Source organism: Rhinolophus sinicus, chromosome 5 (genome assembly GCF_057876585.1).
Source record: "Rhinolophus sinicus isolate RSI-liver-muscle chromosome 5, RSI-T2T, whole genome shotgun sequence".
NCBI classification, from domain to species: Eukaryota; Metazoa; Chordata; class Mammalia; order Chiroptera; family Rhinolophidae; genus Rhinolophus; species Rhinolophus sinicus.
In genome coordinates, this window is record NC_142505.1 from 47421801 (window position 1) to 47443250 (window position 21450).

Below are 21450 nucleotides of genomic sequence, written 5' to 3' on the forward strand. Positions count from 1 at the left end.
CTGTCTTACCAAACCTCAGTTTCCCCTCCTATGAAATGGGGCCAATTCTGAAAAGGCTCTGGGCAGGTGTTCTCATGTTGGGGTGGGGGATAATTTTTAAATTTTCTTTTGGTTTGTAACCCACCTATTTACAGAAAAATTGAAAGACTGGTAGAGTGGACATCTATAAACCTTCAGATTCCCCAATTGTTTGCATTGGAGTACTTTTGCTTTATCTCCTATCTATACATCAATTGTGCTGCACCATTTGAAAGGAAGTCGCAGCAGCAGACATCCTGACATTTGTCCTGAAATTGTTTGGTCCACATCAGCTAAGACAAGGACAAGAAAATTAAACATAATCAATATCTAGGGCAGGCAGGAGAATCAAAGCCTGTACGCATGCCAGGTCATTGGAGCAATGGGCGCCTGAGACCAGGTAGGGGATGGAGGTGCACCCACTGCCCACCCTGATAGGGGGGAGTGGCTGTTAAGCTGATGCTCGGAAAACCAGAAGCGACACTTTCAGCAGTCACCTGACCATGGCTCTCGCAGCTGTGGCTTAAAATACCAACTTCCAATTCGTAGATTTCTCCAATTATTCTCCCCAATTTACTTAGCTTAAAAAAAAAGACACACACAAAAAAACCCAGGAGTCAAAGTTCTCGCACTGAATTTGACTGCTTTGTCTCTTACTCTACAAGAGCCTGGGAGGGGAGATGGATAATGGAGCCTGGATTTGAGAGCCTAGAGGGCTGACACTTTCCCGCAACCCCCAGGTGGCCCAGGCCGGGGAGGGGAAAGCAGCGAGTCCGAGGCGGGAGGAACCAAATTCCAGAGTTTGTGAGGGAGGCCGGTGCAGATGTTGGGTAGGTTCCGACGGAAGCTCCGGCCCCACGGTGCCGGATGGTCCCACCCCTTAGCAACGGCCGAGCCTCCTTCCCTGGAGACGGGACGCCAGACCCAACGCTGCGCGGTGGAGCGGGTAGGTCGGCGGGGCGGAGGCACCGCGGGGCGAGCATGGGCAGGGGCCCTCGATAAGTTAGCAGAGGGCGAGTGTACAGGAAGGCGGATACCCTCTCGGCCCAGGGTCCACATCCCTGTCCACGAGTCTGCGCGCAGTTCCCGGAGCCTTGGCCAGTGGGAAAGGAGTGGTGCGTATTTTTAAACAACCACGCAACTAAGTCCTGTATTTCCCAGACAGGTGTTTCGCCCCCCCCCCCCCCCTCCACCGTGAAAGACCCAGGCAGGGAAGGAGCCGAGATTCTGGGCCTCATGAGCCACCCAGTTCCTCTCCTGATCCCCACCATGTCTAATTCCTTAGTCCTCAGTGTCCCCATCTATAAGTTGGCAGAGTACTGCTGCCAATGAGTTGTTACAGAGATCAACTTGCCTCCCTTTACTCACCTCATTCATTCATTCATTCATTCACACAATTATTAGGCAAACACTTTCTAGGCACCTGAGTGTGTGTGAAACGTGTGTCAGTCCCGTGCGAGGTGCCAAGGTTCTAGAGATCAATGTTACTTGAAAATTCCTGAATTTGCAGCCCTCATGTCCAGCTAGGGGAGATGTTAACTGGAGGGAAGAACCTGACGTGTGGGAACATAGAGAGGTGTCACATCAGGTGAGCGCTCCAAAAAGATGGCGAGAACCCCAAGCTTGTGGGGATTATTAGCACCCACAGTGTTGTTTGCCAGGTAGCGACACAAAGACAGAGACTTCCAAAATCCCTTAAGCCACAGATCAATTTGTCAAATGAGATCTCACACAGAACCCTGGTATGTGAGACAAATAAAGGTGTATTGTCCTTGTTGAATTGGGTGGGTGGCTTGGAAGCCTTCCTGCTTAGCCCCTCCGTGCTCCCCACAGGTACTCACTTTGCAGAACCTCAGGGTTCCTTGGGACATAGTTTGAGAACCACTGTTGTGGTACTAGGGACATGGACCTTTGGCTCAGCCAGAGGTCAGTTTCCACTCTGATTGTGCCATTTCTTTGCTGTGGTTCCTTCGCAAGTTTCTTGATTTCTTTAGACTTTAGTTTCCTTGTTTGTGCATTGGTGATAGTAGTAGTACCTGCTGTGCATTTCAAATACCCTAGTTCATCTGTATCCGTCCAACTCAGTGCCTGGTGGGTGGGTGGGTCTCATGGAGTTAAATGTCAGTGAGCCCAACCTGAAGCTTTGTCTAGCTCAAGCCAATGGGGCTCCAGGTGATCTGACTGGGGAGAAAGAATACTTGGGTTCAAATTCCAACTGTGCCTCTTGCTGGCTGTGTGACCTTGCACAGGTCACTTAATCTCTCTGAGACTTGTTTTCCCCACCTCTGAGAAATGAGGATAGTCTCAGTTCCCACCTCAGCGGTTTAAACAAGATGATGTGTGAACTACATCTAAGCCCCTTAATAATATCCACTATTCCCAACACTGGGCCACCCCTGGCATCTTACCTGCCAGTTCCCTTACCTGCCGCACGAATAAGGGAGAATACTCATGCAGAGGCTGCCATCTCCCGTGGGGCTGTGACAGGAAGCAGAGGTCTTTCTGTCTGTCTGTCTGTCACAGGTCCTTGCACGCTGGCAGTGTACAAATGCCCAGAGCTGGGGTGGGACTGGAAGGGAGCTGTGGATCCTTGGGAAGGGCGGAGGGACAGACAGGAAACAGGACTCTGAGTTAGCAGCTCACTCTCACGCTTTCCTTCTGGGGACATGCCTGGCTGCATGCCCCCACTGCCACCCTGCTCAGAGGGAAATGGCTCACAGGTGCAGTGGATTCCCCTATCACAGACTCCTTTTGCCCCCAGCGACACTGCGGTTTCCTGGACATTTCTGCTCTTGTTATCTCCATCAATCCTTATAACATAATAGTGAAGCAGCTGAGCATATTCAAGCCCATTTGAGAGCTGGAGAAACCAGGTCATGGAATGCTCTCCTGTTCTCCAAGGCCTGTTCTGTTTGTCGATTTTGTTCGAAGATAGGGCAGACAGACATCCATAGGTTTGCTGCCGTGATGGGGCTGATTCCCCAGTGGGTCCTCTCTCCTTCAGGCTGCTCTGAGAACGGCTGGTGACTGTCAGACAAGTGGAGCAAGCTTAGCATTGTTTCCAGCACCTGTCCTGGGGAGGCAGCTGGCCACCAGAGAGTGAATTCAGGGAGCAGAGTTCTGGTGGGACGCGCCTGACTGGCTAGAAGCCAGTCAGACTTTAGGCTCCAAGTTAGGGCCTCCTGCCAGCGGGTCCTATCCCCTTCACAGTCCCTCAAGCGATCTCGCCAACTTACCACCCCTTTCTTAGAAATGGACTCAGCAGCTGCAGGCTGCTTCAGCATTGCTGGGGAGCTTGCTCTAGGCAGCCCCGTTGCCCGCCCACCTTTCAGGTCAGCCCAGGGAAGATTCCTCTGCCATGACCCTACACAAGGTCTACACCGGCTAGTCCCACTGGCAGCTAAAATGGAAATGACGGAGCACGGAACACCCAGCCAAAAGAGCAGCCTGTATTGCAAGCTCCTGGCTGCCTCATCCCAGCGTTCAGGGGATGGGTAATTGGAGGGACAGAAGGAGGTGTGTTATTTGGGCCAGTCCCCTATTTCCTTTTGTTAAGATGCCCCCTTTTTAACTGAAATTTTTATTGAGATAATTGTTGACTTACTCCATTTTTATTTTTGTATCAGCATTACATGAAAACCTCTTCTTCCCCCATACTTTTGTCTAGTTTCTTATAATGCTCCCCCGACCAAGGAGTTGCCCTGGTGATGCATTTTGAGGTAGCCAAAAGCAACAGTGGCTTGGCAGGGTCTTGCTCTCCCCACAATGAAAACTCTGTACACCTTTGACCTTGGGATGGTGGATGAGCACGCAAACCAGTGGCACATCTGCTGCTCCCTTTGGGGAGAGAGGAGGCTGTATGCTTCCTAACGTGGGCCGACCCCAAGCACAGTTGCTGGACCCAGGATCTGTGAGCCAGTGGAGGGTCCGGATCCCCCGTGGAGGCCATTTAGTCCTCTGGCTCCTGGGGTGCGGCTGGGGGGTTTTGGGTGGGGGGAGGCAGGACATGGCCCAGTGCCCCACGTGGGGAGAGGAAGAGCATCCCGCAGGGCTGGGCTTGGGACTCCAGGTCTGCCTCTGGGTGAAAGTCATTTTGGGGAAAACCAACAGGGCCCTTTATTGAGTGAGTGAGCTCTGGGCTGCCCGCTTTGTCTCCCCTTGTGAGAAGCCAGGTCTTGCTCTCTAATATGGGGGAGAAAGGGTGGGAAAGTGCAGAAGGATGCACTAGGGTGGGGCATTTGCAGAGCTTCCCAGACTCCCTTCACTCAGCCCTAACTCTGGGGACTCATTTCTCACATGCAGCATGCAGGGAAGGCCTCCTGTCTCCTGTGTCTGTCCACATTAAGGGGATACCACTACCCACCCCCTCTCCCTCTTCCATTATCCATGCATAGGTGAGGTGGCTGCACTTGTTGCGGGTGGCAGATAAGGCATCTGTATCATGGTGCCCCTAGGGACTAAGCAGAGGCTGGCAAGGGCCCAATAATGCTGATATCTTCTCCTAGGAGTTCTGGCTGGGGTATCGCTCTGTAAAGCAGCATGGAACAGCCTAACAGAGAAGACTGCAGCCCAGGAAGGGCCCCTCAGGGCCCAGAGTGCAGCGGCACTCCTGAGGGAGAAGAGGATAGTCTGAGGAGGACTCACGCAGGCCTAGAGCATAACCTGAGGAGGATTCTTCTGAGATCAGATTCTGGGTCGGAGAAGCCTCCTGCACACCCTGACCCCAAGCCCCCAGCTTTTCCCCTGCCCCCGCCCCCAACACCCATGCCTTCAGACTTAGGGCAGCCCCAGAAGTTGCCCCTGACAAGCAATGATAAGAAGTACCCCCTGATGAAGCAGCGTGGGTTTTACTCTGACATTCTCAGCCCTGGAACTTTGGATCAACTTGGGGTGAGTGTGGCAGCCATCCCCTACAAAGCCTGAGCCCTCCTTATAGGTTCCATTTACTCATCCTTCCTTTCATCCGTCCATCCATCCATCCATCCATCCATCCATCCATCCATATTTCCATCAATCCATTAGTTCACTAATCCATCTATCTGTGCATCTGTCTATCAGTTTGTCCATCCGTCCATCCTTCCATCCACCTACTCATCCACCCTGTCTTCCATCCTTTTGACCATCCATCCGTCTATCCTTCTATCTGTTCATTCATTCAGCAATTCATTATTGAGCACCTGCTGTGTGACAGGCCCTGGACTGAGCACTAGAGACAGTGAAGATGAAATATCCATGTCTCTATTGTCATGGGGCAATGGCTTTGGTTGGGGAATTCTCCCATCCTCAGCTCTGGTTTGGGAGGGGTCCTTGGATGAGTTGGCGTATTGCTGAGCCCTAAGAGATGGTAAGATGGGGATTGGGGGGAGTGTCCCAGGCAGGGGAAACAGAAGATACAAAGGCTTGGGGTTCCTGACAGAATCCATGGCACATGTGGAGGAGGAGGTTATACTGTGAGGGGAAAGAGGGAGGATTGGGACAGGGGGAGGATGGAGAGGGGATAACTAGGGATATAGGTATGAGACAAACTTCAGAAGGTTTTAGGCAGTGGAAAGGCCACAGGTGATAGGACAAGGACCCACTGATGACCCACTATGCCCGGAGTGCCAGAGTGGCCTTTGGGAGGGGAGGTCCGCACAGACTCCTGCTGGCTTTGCAGTACCTCTGTCTTGTGGCTCAGCATCTGAACACACCCCAGAAGTATTCTCAGAGTGAGGAGTGCAGGACCAGAACAGGTTAGGGCCAGGAGTGTCCCAGGGGGCCACAACTTGTGGCCTACCATAGCCTCTGAATGAGGAACTATGCAAACTCACTGGTTCTGCCCCACCCGCATGTCCCTGGGGTTCTCCCTGGTGGGTTTGGGGGAGACACCTGGCCTTAGGGTCCCTCCCAGTTCCTGCCTGTCCCGGGATATTTACGCCCCCCTCAGGCTCTGGGGTTTGATTTTAGGAAGTATGCCGTGGCCCCTGCATGAAGCAGAACCTCCTGCGGCAGGCCGACCTTGACAAGTTCACCCCAAAAGGTGAGTGCCCAGGAGGGTTGGGTGGGCAGGTGCTTTTAGAAGCAGGGCTTCTAGCCTCAGGGAAACTGTCTCTTCCTGGCCGAAGGTCTCAGTTTCCTCAACTGTAAAATGGGGATCACAATAGATACATTGCTTTGCAAGGGCCCAGCCCATGACGAGTGCTCAGTGAACCACAACTGCTTTATCATTTCTCTTAGCAGAGCTGGGACAAGGCCCCATGGTGGGCCAGGGCTGCTGAGGGCCCGCGCTCCAATTCCCTCCACCTAGTTGAGGATGGTAGGGGTGTATTTTCTGCCCCCCCCCGGAATGGGGCTTGGAGGAGGCCAGGACTATGTCTGAGCCGTTCCCTGCTAGGGCCCCAGCACCGGGAACAGGGCCTGGCTTGTACGGACTGGGACAGGTCTGTAGGGAGTGGGGCGGTCACTAGTGGCAGAGGGAAGAATAGGAGAAGTGGCTCCAACAGAAGCAGTGAGCAGGATGGCACCCTGAGTGGCAGTGAGGAATTAGGTGGGGCCCTGCTCCCTGGCTGGCAGACAGTACTCCCTCTCTATCAAGCACCGATGCCCCTTGATCCCAGATGTCTGCCCCTCCTCTCCAACTCCAGGAGCAGCCTGGCTCTTTGCTGGCCTTCCCCAGATTAGTCCTCTCGGGGACCACTGGCATCATGGGGTTTGTGAAACCCCAAAAGTGGCACAGGAAACATTACATGCATGTTCATTTGTGCTGTGATTTGAGGATCCATCCAGACAATTGTGTTTGACAGTCTTACAAGTATGTGATTCTGAGAGTAGAATGGTGTCATGGACCCACTGGCTCAAGAGCAGGTGACTAGAGGTCTGAAAACTGCCTTCTTGGCCCGGCCTTTTTGGTGTTGTGAGTTTCCCCAAGCACCTGGCAGCTTTGGTGAGAGCATGAACTTCAGCTGAAGGCGGGTGGCCTCTGCTGAGCCTCTGGAGGCTTCTCTGGGGCCCCGAAGTCTACCCCCAAGGTGGGCCCTCCTGCAGTGTGATACCTCTGACCCCAGAGAAGTGGTGAGGCACAAAGGGGTCACCAGGGCCTCACAGGAGAGTGGAGCGGGGGGGGCTATCACTGAGCTGTCCTATGCCCATCCAACCCCTGGGGACGCTGGTTCATCTCCTGAACCACATTCTCACACCTCGTTTCCCACCACTATGGTCTCAGTTTTCCTGGGACTTTCCTTTCCACGTAACAGCCTGAGTCCTGGGCAACCCATCACTCCTGGGCAAACAGAAATGGTCCTGCTGTCGATGGGTGTGTGTCCACTAGCTCCCCTCCCTGAAGACCTGGAATGAAAGCCTCTGTCTGCCTGGGTGTCTAAGTAGGGGTGGCCACTTTGTGACTTGAAGGTCCCCCAGGGCCCAGGTGGTAGGGCCCCTGATCTTACAGATCCAGGATGCCTTGAGTCTGCAAATGGTCCCAGGGAGTGAATGGCATTCAGACTCTGATATGCTGGAGGGGCCTCTGGGGTAGGGGTGGCAGGAGCCAGTCCTACATGTGCAGAGAGTTACCACTTTGCCTTCCTAGCCAGTTGTCATCCTGGCCGATAGTGTGATTTAGCATCTGGGCTGAGCAGTGGCCACTGCTGGGGTCATGGGTGGCGTGGAGGAGAAAGATGGAGCATGCTGGCTCTGGGCAGGCAGAGCAGGACAAAACAGTCCCCAGTCCCTCCAGGCTTGCACTCCCTTGGGTGCCTGGTACCACATCTAGCTTCTCCCCACCACTGCCTGGTACCTGCCTGGTGCTCTGTCTTGAGGGGGGTGGGATGGGACCCTGTCCTGAGCCTCTGCAGCTCCTGCCCTTCCTTCCCTGCAGTCAGAAGCTTTGAGGTTCCTGAGGACTTTGAGGAACGCCTGGAGCAGCAGCGCATTGGGCCCACCACCCAGTCGCTCGCCCAGGCTGACTTCCCACTGCAGGCCTATGAGCCCAAGGTGCAGGTGCCCTTCCTGGTGCTGCCAGGCCAGTGTCCCCGCAAGATTGAGATTGAGAGGTACGAAACAGTGGGCTGTGGGAGAGCCGGTCCTCCAGGAGGTGGCAGTGCCCAACTAAGGGGTGAGGGACAGCAGGCAACGAATGACCACCCCCACGGCAGAGGTTACGAAACTGGGTCTGTGTGCAAGTGTTCAAATCAAACCCTCTAGCCCTTTGGTGTCTTACTAGGAACAAATTGCTTTCTTGCCATGGAGTCCGGGAGGGTGACTTGTGGGTAATGTAGTAGAACTGCCCCGCAGGACAGAAGGGCAGTTGGAGCCTAGGACACCTGTTCCAACTATGCTGCCTCCTGATGAGAGGGGCAGAGGGTCCTGGAGGGCTCCCTGGGCCACACCCCTGCCCCACAACCCTGGGGCCCTTTTGCTGACACCCATGAAGCCACCTCACACCAGCCGTCATGACCTTCCCCTCACCCTCCTTTGCCAGGAGGAAGCGGCTGTACCTAAGCCTGGACATCGAGCAGTTGCTGGCCACCGAGGGTATTGACTCCAACAAGCTCATGCCCAGGCACCCAGACCCCAACCACCCCCAGACCATCGAGCAGGGCCACGACCCACTCTTCCCCATCTATCTCCCATTGAAGGTGAGCCCAACTTCCATGGAGGGGGCCTGTGGTTGGGGGTGGGGGTGCAGGACCTCAGCTGAGGGGTCAGACCGGAAGGGGGACCCCACGGAAATCACAGGGCAACTGCATAACTGGAGCCCCCAGGGGTCTTAAGTATTCTAGGCTGGGAGAGGCGAGGTCCCAGGATGCTTGGGACGCTGATTCTCTGCTTCTTCCCTGGGAGCCTGGGCAGCCTGTGTGCCTGCTCCTGCCCTACCCCACCCACAGGTACCAAGAAGCAGCCCAGGTGGACTGTGGAGTGTGTACAGGCCTCCCTGATCAACTCTGGGCTCACCAAAATGGGGAGACAAGGAGTGGAGGAGGGCATCACTGCAGCCCCTTCGGGGCCTCACTGGGGACCCTGGGTCCAGGGAGGCGAAAGAGGGAGGGTAGTCTGCCTTGCCTTTCACCCCCCACCCTCCCTCTCCATGGCTATCTCTTGCCTGGTGGTCCCTGTGCGGAGGCAGAGCTGAATCCATGTGCACATTGCCCTACTAAGGGGGGCCTCTCGACAACCCTAAATCGCCATCGTTTCCAAGTCTGGGTGGGGTGCTCAGGAAAATCCAAGGGCCACCTCTGCCCTCAGGTCTGAGCTGGATGATTCTGGGCAGTGGGAGAAAGAGCTCATATCCCTCTCCAGGTACCCCTCTTCCTAAACCTCACAGTGGCTGGGCTGGACAGGGATTCAGGGTTTCACAGAGCCAGACCCCAGGGGCCCCTGTGAGCAGCAGAGGAGGGGCTCGGCTCTCTGGTGCCCAGTCTGCACCTCCTGTCTCAGGGGAGGAGGCTCCATAGGCAGCCCCATCCTCTGGCATGCCAGCCTCCTCCTGATGGCTGCTGTTTTCTTCCAGGTGTTTGATAATGAGGAGTTTGACTGCCGGACCCCCACCGAGTGGATCAACATGGGCTTGGAGCCCGGGTCTCAGGACAGGAGACCGGTCCCAGGGAAAGCCCTCCTGCCTACCGATGACTTTCTGGGACATGGTGAGCAGGGCCAGCCTGGGTGGGGGGCAAGATCCTGGTCTGCATCATCCCATCCCAGCTGCAGCAGCCCTGCTGTGGACTCCTGTGCGGCCCTAGGGCCTGGCAGCCCTGGGAGCTGAGGCCGCCCCACTGGGATACAGGCCAAAAGGCTGACCTCACAGAGACAGGAAATGCAGGGACCAGGGATGACATTGGTGGGAGGGCTGGGGAAGGGACAGCTGGATGGTGTCTAGTGTTTAAAAAAACCTTCTTTATTGGTAATAAAAAAAGACGTTTCTTGGAGATGTTCAAATGTGCACAAGGGATACAGTATGTTCAAGCCCTCCCATCGCACCGCCCAGAAATCCCCGTCGTTCCAGCTCTAGCTGTGGCCTCTTGACTTTCCTCTATGTGGACAACACACACACATTATCACACACAGCCACATGCTTGCAAACACGCACACACACCATCATATGTTCACAAGCATGCTCACTGTCACACACACCGTCCCTCACACTCATAAACACATACAGTCGCACTCACAGGCACATTTTTATCACGTAAACACACGCTCAGCCCTAGCGTCACCCTTTGCAACCACTGTTTCCTCCCTCCACACACATCCCTGCACTGATGCCAGGCTTCCTCCAGCTTGCCTGTGTCAACCTCTGCTTTGGCCCCAGATCTGCCCTGGGGGCCGTGGAGGCTCCCTCCAGTTTCCTGCTGACAGGAGCAGTGCCAGGGTGAGTTTCCACAGCTGCCCCCTGGCCTGCACGGCTGATCTCTCCTCAGGCATCCCAGGAAGGCCTGGGTCATGGCGTGGGGGGTGGAGGTGGCCATGCCCCTGTGCAGGGCTGAGGGCTGCCCTGCTCCTGCCCAGTGGCTGGACTAGTCACCGTGGAGCAAGGAGTGAGCCAGGTGGGCCAGCGCGCAGGTGGCAGGTAGGCTTGTGAGAGCCATGTTGGTTTTAAGGCTGCTCAGCCTCCAGGGGGCCCACAGGGAGTCCACTGAGCATGCGGTTAAGTTTATGTTTCGATTTAAAATCAGGTTAATGTGGGAATCAATTTCTCCGAACTAGACAAGAAGCCCAGAATGTTCCCTTTACTGTGGACTTAATTGCAAAAATAATTTAACTCAATTGTTCCCAGATCTGCAATTCCTGGTGATAAAACCAGAACGTTTGGAGCGGTATTAACCTTAACTGCACCAAGTACCAGCCTCCATGGAGTGCTTCTGTCTGTACCCCTTCACATAGGCCCTAGCCTTGGGTGGTAGTGCCAGGGGGAAGGGCCTGGCAGGGAGTGTTTCTGCCGGAGAACTCTCATTTTCTGCTGGGGGCTTCTTGTGATATCTTTTTCTCTAAGCTGAGCCGAGACAGCATCAGCATTTTCAAAAAGGAAACTTACTAGGAAGGGAAGGGAAAAGCCAAATATAACCAAAGCCGGTGAGGTATACCACAACGACCTCCTTTACTCATCTATCCAGTATCAACCCGTAGGGAGTGTTTCCTCGGAATTCCAGCCCTTCTTCCTTCCTCAGCCCCCTCTCTATTACCCGTGTTTGTTTTAAGCCATTGTGTATTGAGTCCTTTTCTGCCTGGCACCGTGCCATGTGCGTCGAACTTCCACAAAAGTTTATTGAGCACCTACTATGCGTACCAGTTGCCATTGTAGGTACAGGAATGCAGCTGTCATCAAGATGGGACAAAGTCACTCCTGCCCTTGGGGAGCTGACCAGGTGTTAGGAGGCCAACCAGAGCCCGGAGAAAATGCATATACAGTACGACTAGCTCTGGGAGGGACACGAGCAGGGTGACAAGTCAGAGAGGGCCTGGTGAAGGGCACTATTTTAGGCAGAGATGCTTCTCTGAGCAGGGAGAAGCTACTTGAGCAGGGAACAAACCAGCAATGAGGTGACCCGAATGAAGACTGTTCCAGGCAGAAGGCATAGCCAATACAAAGGCAGGAGCAAGCTCCAAAGTCATAAAAATAGCTAGACGTCCAGTGTGGCTGGAGAGAAATGAGTGTGGGGTGCAGTGGCAGGAGGTGAGCTAGAGAAGTAGGCGATGGCTTTCAGCCCAGGGCGTGTGGGAGGCCCACCCAGACCAAATAGGCCCTAAGGCACCCTTTGCGGCCATTGCAGAGCAGCAGTTTCTATCCTGCCCTTACCGGTCCTGATAATGAGGGCCCAGGGGCACAGGCAGCCGATGAGAAGGGCTTCACTCTGCCTTGGTCACTCTGAAGGGGTGTAGCTCAGACACGATGACCTTTACAACCAGATCCTCAATAGGCCTCTGTTTGTTTGGGGCTTTCCTGCCTCGTTTCTCAGCCCTGCTAGTCTGTGTCTCTGGTTCTGCCCTGATGGGGTCATACAGCGCACAGGGTAAGAGGCCTGGTCTTTCTGGCTCCTCCTGCTGCTTGGGGTTCCCCAGAGGTCAGCTTAGCTGGGAGGAAGCAGGGCCCCCACTCTGCTGGAGCCAGAGGGAGTCTTTCTGATGTGAGAGAGTCCAGACTCCTGAGACCCCTGAGACCCGTTCCCAGTACCTGCTGTCCACACTCAGAGGCCCCTACTCACCCTGTGGCAGGGAGCACTGGTGGGTTCCCCTCCTGTTTCAGAGGACCCCAAAAGTCGGGAGCTGAAGTATAAATGGTGCGGTGTCGGTGTCCTGGACTATGACGAGGAGAAGAAGCTGTACCTGGTACACAAGACAGACGAGAATGGCTTGGTGCGAGACGAGATGGGGAAGCCCATCCTGAATGGAGGGGTCACTGCTGAAGGTACAAGCTCTCCTCCCCTGACCCAGGCAGATCCCCAGCTCAGGCTGGGCCTGGCCTGTGACTGAGGCCAACCCCCACCCAGGGCACAGCTAGCTAAGATTGGAATTCTGCCTTCCTTTGTCCGTCCCGCGGCTGTCTGTCCCTGACCCGTGAGAACCAGAGGACCCATCACTCAGAGACCCCGGGAAGGGCAAATGGCCATTATGTGCTATGCCAGCTCTGAGCAGCTGACAGTGGCACTTTCAGCGTGATGTTGAGAAGGAGTGTGGGGCCCATCAATTCGTGATGTCTGTGCTGGGGTGGCATTGAGGAACGGGCATGTGAACAGCCACCCTGTATAACTCCTCATTTGTGTAAGGCTCTTTACAATTTACAAAGCACTTTTGCATCCATCCATGACAACTTGTGAGGTGAGCAGGGCAGGCAGTGTCATCATACCCATTTCACAGATGGGATGGAGGGTCAGGAACGGGAAACTACTTTCTCAGGGCTACCATGCATCAGCCTCAGAGCCAGGCTGGAACCTGGTGCTCCAGCCCAGAGAGCCCCACTGGGTGTTCCCTTCTCTCTCCCACCGGCCCCAGGAAGGCCACCCCTCCTGATCTGCCAGTACTGGGTACCACGGATCCAGCTTCTCTTCTGCGCTGAGGACCCACGCGTGTTCACGCAGCGTGTGGTCCAGGCCAATGCCCTGCGCAAGAACACAGAGGCACTGCTGCTGTACAACCTCTACGTGGACTGCATGCCCTGCGAGGGCCAGCGGCTCCTCAGTGAGCCGAGCCTGAGCAGGATCAAGCAGCGGGCCATGAGCACGCCCCGGATGCGCAAAGGGCCCTCGTGAGTTCCCTCCATAACCCTCCCCATGCCCAAACACCAGCCTCCAGGAAGCCCTCCTGTGGGGAAGTAGAGCTGCCCAGGGGTCGTGCTCCCTCCACACTTCTCTGTTTGGGGCTGTCTTGCCCACTGTACCATGGACTTGGACCCCAAATAATTTCTGATTCATCTCTAGCTCTCTCATTATCAACATGGACTCATGGATTCTTATTTTATTCAAAGGGTTATAATCTGTTACCACCATTTTTTAATTTTGATGCTCAAATTGTCCCAGATTTGGCCAGGGGGAGCCTCTTCAGACTGATTCCTGTGTCCTTCTGATATGTTCCTATTGTTCTTGGAGCATGTTTTTACTTTCTGGCGCAGCAAAAAGTTCTGGGCTCATCTTGTATTTTCCCAGACCTAGCCCTGAAATCAGTTATGTCTCCAAAGAGTCCTGGTTCCTTTTAGGGGGGAATGGTATTTAGAAGCTGAGATCTTGGCATTAGATGTGCTCATTGCTGCTGGAAAATCATTGCTTTGAGGTGCTTAGACCAGAAAAATCTGGGGGGGGAACATATATATATATTTCTTTTTTTTTTTTTTTTAAGATTTTATTGGGGAAGGGGAACAGGACTTTATTGGGGAACACTGTGCACTTCCAGGCCTTTTTTTTCCAAGTCAAGTTGTTGTCTTTTCAATCTCAGTTGTGGAGGGTGCTGTTCAGCTTTAAGTTGTTGTTCTTTCAGTCTTAGTTGTGGAGGGCACAGCTCAGCTCCAGGTCCAGTTGCCATTGCTAGTTGCAGGGGGCACAGCCCACCATCCCTTGCGGGAGTCGAACCGGCAACCTTGTGGTGGAGAGGATGCGCTCCAACCAACTGAGCCATCTGGGAGCTCAGCGGCAGCTCAGCTCAAGGTGCTGTGTTCAACCTTAGTTGCAGGGGGCGCTGCCCACCATCCCTTGCGGGAGTCGAGGAATTGAACTGGCAACCTTGTGGTTGAGAGCCCACTGGCCCATGTGGGAATCGAACCGGCAGCCTTCGGAGTTAGGAGCATGGAGCTCTAACCGCCTGAGCCACCGGGCTGGCCCTATATATATATATATTTCTGATTTATCCTTTCTGTATTTTTTCTTGCACAAATGAGCAGACACGTGCATATTTTCTTATACCCCCTTCTTTCTTCCGTGAAGAGTAGCACACTATTCTTTTACATTTTGCCTTTTTCACTTACAGTACCCCCAGGAAATCAATCCATATCATATCAGTTCATTGAGATTTCCTTCATTCTTTTTCACAGCTGCATAGTAATGTTATGTGGATGTACCATGCACCGTGGTTTATTCAGCCATTCTCTAATACACAGGCTTTTTGGTGATTTCCAGTATTTTGCAATTACAAACAATGCTATAGTGAATAACCTTGTGCATTTGTATGTTCATATGGATGGAGGTATAGCTGTTGGGTAAATTCTGAGAAGCAGGATTGCTAGGTCAAAAGATAAGTACATACGTAGTTTTGTTAGGTCTGCCAAATTTCCCTCCCTAAGGCTTGTGCCGTTCTGTATGCGTGTGAGCGTGCCTGTTTCCCCACAGCCTTGCCAAGAGTGTGTTGTTATGCTATTTAATTTTTTTGCTGGTCTGGAAGTTAAGTAAGTCTGTAAGTATTGTAAGTGAGGCTGAACGTCTTTTCCATCTTTTCATATGGTTAAGGGCAATTTTTATATCTTTTTGTGACTTAACCTATTCATGTGTTTTGGCCATTTTTTTTCTCTCAGGTGTTTGGACTTCCCCTCCCCCCCCCCCCCAATGTTAAGAGTTCTTTATATATTAGGGATATTGGTCCTTTATCTGTGATATACGTTGTGAAAATATTTATGTAAACTGTTTTATTAATCATTTTTTCTATTATATCCAGATTTTGATTCATAATTAGAAAGCTTTCCCCTATATCACAGTTTTCTTCTAATACTTCCAATACTTGTATGGTGTCATGTTTTTGCTTTTTAATTCCTTGATTCATCCTGATGTATAGTATGTGGTATGGATACAGATTTTATCTTTTTCCAAATGGCTAACTAGTATTTATTAAATGTCCATCAGCATTTATTGAAAGCTCCATCTTTGGCCAGCAATTTGAAATGCCACCTTTACCACTTACTAATGTCCATATGTGCTTGGATATAGTCCTGGGCTTTCTGTTCTATTCTCTTGTTCTGTTTGATCTATTTATGCACTTGTACTACATTTTTAATTATAGGTGTTTTGTAGTAGTTCTAATGTCTCACAGGACTAGTCCTCCTTTGTAGCTTTTCCCTTTTAGTGTTTTCCTGGCTATTCTTACATGTTCGTTTGTTTTAATTATTTTTAGAAATTGTGGTAAAGATACATAACATAAAATTTACCATTTTAATCATTTTTAAGCATACATCTCAGTGCCATTAAGTACATTCCATTGTTGTATACCATTATTACCAGCCATCCACAGAACTTTGTTCATCCTCCAAAGTGAACTCTACAATTATTAAACACTAACTCCCCATTCCCCTCTCCCCCTAGCCCCTGGCCACCATTATTCTACTTTCTGTCTATAAATTTGACTACTCTAGGTACCTCACATGAGTAGAATCATACAGTATTTGTCCTTTTGTGACTGGCTTATTTCACTTAGCATAATGTCTTCCAGTTTTATCCCTGTTGTAGCACATCAGAGTTTCCTTCCTTTTTGCTGTTTTTCTTTTCTTTTTTTTTTTTTTTTGCTGTATTTTTAAAATTAAATTTATTGTGGTGACAATGGTTAGTAAAATTACATAGGTTTCAAAATTACATAGGTTTCAATTACAATTTCTATAATACATTATCTATATATCACATTGTGTGAAATTTTCTTCCTTTCTGAGGCTGAATAATATTCCATTGTACATATACACCACATTTGCTTATCCATTCATCTGTCAATGGACACTGAGTTGCTTCCATCTCTTGTGAATAATGCTGCTGTGAGCATGAGTGTACAAGTAGCTTTTTGTGTTCCTGCTTTCTATTCTTTTGGGAATATACCCAGAAGTGGAATTGCTAGATCATATGTTAATTCTACTTGTTGTTGAGTTTTTATTTCGTAATCATAAAGTTAATTCTGCAATCCAGCTAGACTTAGAGGGAGATAAGGAAAATGTGGAACCCAAAGAACTGCAGTAAGAGCACAAAGATTATAGGCCATTATGAGCAGATGGGAGAAGGAATGGTTAAGAAAGTTGCTTAAAAAAATTTATTACAATTGTCCACAGTCAGCAATGGCGAGCTTCTTGCTGTCTTGCCATTTCTGGGCCCAACGCGCTCAATAGTTTCCACATTATTCACGCCCTCTGTCACCTCGCCAAAGGCCACATGCTTGCCACCCAAACCACTCAGTCTCGGTGGTGTAGATGAAAAACCGGGAACTGTCTGTGTCAGGTCCATTTTCCATGGACCAGATGCCAGGTCCCATATGCTTCAGGATAAATTCTCATCATCAAATTCCCCCCGTAGATGGGATGCTGCCTGTGCCATTTTGGCATGTAAAGTCACCACCCAGGCACATAAACCCTGGAATAATTTGTGAAAGCAGGAAACTTTATAACCAAATCCTTTCTTCTCATGCTCACAGCACTAAAATGTTCTGCTGTCTTTGGAACTTAGCCTGCAAATAGCTTCAAAGAGACATAGCCCAAGGGCTGGCTCACAGTTGACAGTCATGTCAAAGAACCCTGTGGGTTGACGGTGATGGGGTGGCGTGGGGCAGCTCTGGGTGGCACAGCGGTGTCCGCAAAGCCCTATTTTTAATTTTCTGAGAAACCATCATTCTGTTTTCTATAGCGTCTTTACATTCCCATCAGCAGGGCACAAGGGTCCTAATTTCTCCATATCTTTACCAGCACTTGTTATTTTTTTCTCTTTCTAATAGCTGTCTTAATGGATGTGAAGTGGTATCTCATTGTGCTTTTTATTTGCATTTTTCTCATGATTAGTGACGGTGATCATCTTTTCGTGTGCTTATTGGCCATTGGTATATCCTTCTTTGGAGAAATGTCTATTCAAATCCTTTGCCCATATTTGAATTCAGTTGTTTGTTTTTTGTTGTTGAGTTTTAGAAGTTCTTTATATATTCTTGATCTGGATGTTAATCCCTTCTTAGATACGTGATTTGCAAATATTTTCTCCCATTCCATGGGTTGCCTTTTTATTCTGTTGATAGTGCCCTTTGTGTCACTAGGACACAAAGTTTTTGCTTTTGGTGAAGTCCAATTTGTCAATTTTTTTCTCTTATTGTTTGTGCCTTTGGTGTCATACATAAGAAATTATTGCCAAATCCAATGTCATGAAGCTTTCCTCCATGTGTTCTTTTAAGAGTTTTATAGTTTTAGCTCTCATGCAGATCTTTGATCCATTTTCAGTTAATTTTTTGCATGTGGTATTAGGTAAGGATCCAACTTTATTCTTTTGCGTATGGATATCCAGTTTTCCTAGCACAAAGTGTTGAAAAGACTGTCTTTTCCTCATGGAATGGTCTTTGCATCTTTGTCGAAAATCACTTGACTGTATATGCGAGGATTAATTTCTGGACTCTCTGTTCTGGCCCATTGGTCTATATGTCTGTCTTTATGCCAGTGCCACACTGTTTTGATTACTGTAGCATTTTAGCAAGTTTTGAAATCAGGAAATGTCAGTCTTCCCACATTGTACTTCTTTTTCAAGATTGTTTTGGCTATTTGGGGTCCCTTGAGATTCCATATGAATTTTAGGATGGATTTTTCTATTTCTGCAAAAACCATTGCTGGGATTTTGATAGGGATTTGCATGTTTATTTTCTCATGTGAGCCTTCATATCAACTTGTCTAGCTCTATTTCAAAGACACTTGGTATTTTTATTGGAATTGCATTATACTTTAAAATTACCTTAGGTGTAGCTGATACCTTTAGGATCTTGAATTGTCCTGTCCAAGAACATATTGTCCATTTGTTCATTTACTTCTGTGTCTTTCAGGAGTGCTTTCAAGTTTTTTTCATATAAGTTTTGCATATTTGTTATTAAGTATTTTATGTTCTTTGTGTCTATTATAAAGGGGATTTTCTCTATTATTATGTCTACTGATATCTTTATGCTAATTATATATCCTGTTAGCTAACCGAAATCATTTAATGTTTGAGTTTGTTTTGTTTTATCACTGATTCTCTAGGGTTTTCTAAGTACACATTATCTGTAAATAGAGATAGTTTTACTTATTCTTTACCAATTCTTATTCTTCTAATTACTTTCTGTTATCTAATTACATTTTCTAATACCTCTAGTACAATATTAAATAGCAGGGGAGATGGTAGGTGTCCTTACCTTGTTCCTAGTATTCGTGGAAAGATCTCTAGGGTTTCCCTCTTAAGAAAATGCTCTTTAGAACTTTATTTATTTAGTAACATGCTCATTGACGTCTACTTTCTTAAGTGTTTTTGTCACAGGCATTTTAAGAACCTATGGATATAATCATATGATTTGTCTCCTTAGATATATTAATATGGTGTATTATATTAATTGATTTCCTCATATTGAAACAGCTTTGCATTCCTTTAATAAATCCATCCTGGCCATAGTGTATCATTTTTTTAAAATGTAGTATTAGATTCTGTTGGTTAATATGCTGTTTAGAACTTTTTGCATTGCATATGATGTTGCTGTAATTTTTTTGTACTGTTTTTATCAAGTTTGAAGTAAAGTTATTCTTGTTCCATATAAAGAATTTTGACATTTCCCTTCATTTTCAATACTCTGGAACAATGTATGTTGCATTGGGGTTACCTGGCCACTCCCTTTTGAAACCATTGGTCTGTTTAAGCTTTCTTATTTATAATGAGGTCAATTTCAGTATACTTTTTTCTGTAGAAAATTATCCATGTTATCTAGGTTTTTAAGTATATTTGCATAGAATTTTACAATATGATTTTAAAATTTTCTTCTGTTTCAACGTTGACTTCCCCTTTTCACTTTTTATTTTGTAATTATACTTTCTTCCTTTATTTTTTTTGCTTTATTAAGTTACTTAGTGATTTGTTTTGTTTGTTAATTTAAAAATATATAGGATTTAGACTTATTAATTTGATCTACTGTTTTCTACATCTACCTCATTAATCTCTACTTTTACTTTATTATTTCCTTCTTGTGCCTTCTTTTGACTTATGTTTTGTTATGTTTATAGCTTGTATGTGTGTATTCATGCTAGGAATTTAATTCACTTATTTACATTATTATTGATAAATGTGTTTAAGGCTATGAACTTTCCTCTGATAACTACTTTAAAAATAGACCACAAATTCTGATATGTAGTATTTAAAGTTTTTTTAATTATAAATATTTGGTTTGTATTTTCCATTTCATGAAAGAGTTTAATATAATACAAGATTTTAAGTTTTTTCTTATGGAAAGTTCTTGTTAAATTTTTTTGTTAATAATTTCTAGTTTTATTACATTGAGATCAGTGTTACTTATAGTATTTCTATTTTATAGAACTTGCTGATGTTTTCTTTGTGACCTAATATATAATCAATTTTTGTGAATGTTCCATTTGTACTTGAGGAGAGGTGTGTATTTCTATTATTAGAGTATAAAAGTTTTCATATATACATATATTCCATAAAATCTACCTTATTTATAATGTTGTTTATGTCTTCCATATCCTCACTTTTGTCCACTGAGAGTAGCGTATTGTATTATCATTATGAATAGCAGCTTTTAGCATTAAAAAGTGTCCTTGATCAGGTCTAATGCTTTTGACCTGAATTTTACTTTGTTTGATATCAGAATTATAACCTGCCTTTTTTGTTGTTTCCATTTTCCTGATGCATCTTTGCCCATTCCTCTATTTTTAGCCTTTCTGGATTAGTTTGTTGAAGGTAGGTCTCTTGTTATACACATATAGTTGGGTCTTACATTGGAGTCAAATTAAAAATCTTTTTCTTGTAATAAGTGATATAGCTGATATGTTTGATCTTAATTTTGTCATTATTTCATGTTATAATTATTATGAGTATTATAATACAATGCTGTGTTTCTTTCTCTACATGATGTATTTTCTTTGTTCTTTTACTTTTGAAATTTCTTTTGGTATTTAGGAAGGTTTGTAGCTTCATTTTAGTGTTTTGTTCTTTTTTTCATACTTGTCTCTTTTAGTGGTGCCCATAACTCCCCACTTTCCTATTTAAGCTTTTAATATCTGGCTTGTCAGTTTTTAATGGTATCCTATAACTCCCTTCTAGTTCCTATGCAACAATCTTCAATCCTTTTCTTTCCTCATTTCTTTCTCCTCCCATTTTTAGTTGCTTTTTTCTACTTAATATTTTAACAATATTTTCCACTCTATATTTGTTTTAGTCTTAAATCTGCAATATATATGAAATATGTTAAGTATATCAGTCTCTTTCTGAAGTTTCCCCCACCATCTTGTAAGGGAGGGGGGGAAAGTTCATTTTCCTTACACCCTTCTAGGTTCTTGGCTAGAGCTCTGTAAAAAATAAATAAATAAATAAATAAAAATAAACCACACAGATTAACAAGAGAAAAGCATACACATTTTATTTAATATGTTTTACTTGACATGGGAGACTTCAAAAAGAAATGAAGACCTGAAGAGATTAAACCCAGTGTTTTTATGCTAGGTTTGATGAGAAGTGGAAAGTTGTGGGAACGCATGACAGGACAAAAGGATATGAGCCTGAGGATAATAAACTGGGGAACCCTTAGCAGGACTTTCCTTCAGATTCCTCATGACATCGCCCCATCTTAGAGCCGCGGATGTCTCTTTCTTCCAGGTGTAAGGAGAGCACCTCTCACCAGAGGGTCTTATGACCTCTACAGGAGAAGGTCAGAGGGTCCTTTTTGCACCTGCCATTTTTCAAATTCCTTCAGCTTAAAACATTCAATATGCCAACCTGCCATAATTGGGGGTAGTATGTCCTGACTGCCATAAATCTCTTGGTTGGGTGAAGCTCCTATTCTAGTGGATTCCTCATAAGGGCTCAAGGGTATAGCATTCCTAGAGCTCTTGCATGTTAAAACCTGAAGGACAACCTGACTGGATATAAAATACTTGGTTCATGATTTTATTCCTAGAGTTTTTTGTTTTTGTTTTTTCTGAATGCTGTTCTTTTGTTGCCTTGCTCTGTCGTTGCTTTTGAGAAGTCTGATTCCAGTCTAACTAACATCCCTTACAAGTTGTTTGAT

At 47.7% G+C, this 21450-nt stretch overlaps 1 protein-coding gene across 2 annotated transcripts in view; it reads left to right on the forward strand.

Annotated features, from left to right (window-relative positions):
* The first annotated feature begins 884 nt into the window (after positions 1-884).
* The window catches only part of DNAH1 (dynein axonemal heavy chain 1), a 75224-nt gene continuing 54658 nt past the window's right edge, over positions 885-21450 (forward strand). For both annotated transcript variants that reach the window (XM_088798448.1, XM_088798447.1), the window contains exons 1-8: positions 885-964; positions 4524-4908; positions 5965-6037; positions 7871-8045; positions 8474-8630; positions 9503-9635; positions 12233-12394; positions 12979-13231. In XM_088798448.1, coding sequence (XP_088654574.1) covers positions 4558-4908; positions 5965-6037; positions 7871-8045; positions 8474-8630; positions 9503-9635; positions 12233-12394; positions 12979-13231 — 1304 coding nt within the window. In that variant the 5' untranslated portion in view covers positions 885-964; positions 4524-4557. The remainder of the gene's footprint in view (positions 965-4523; positions 4909-5964; positions 6038-7870; positions 8046-8473; positions 8631-9502; positions 9636-12232; positions 12395-12978; positions 13232-21450) is intronic.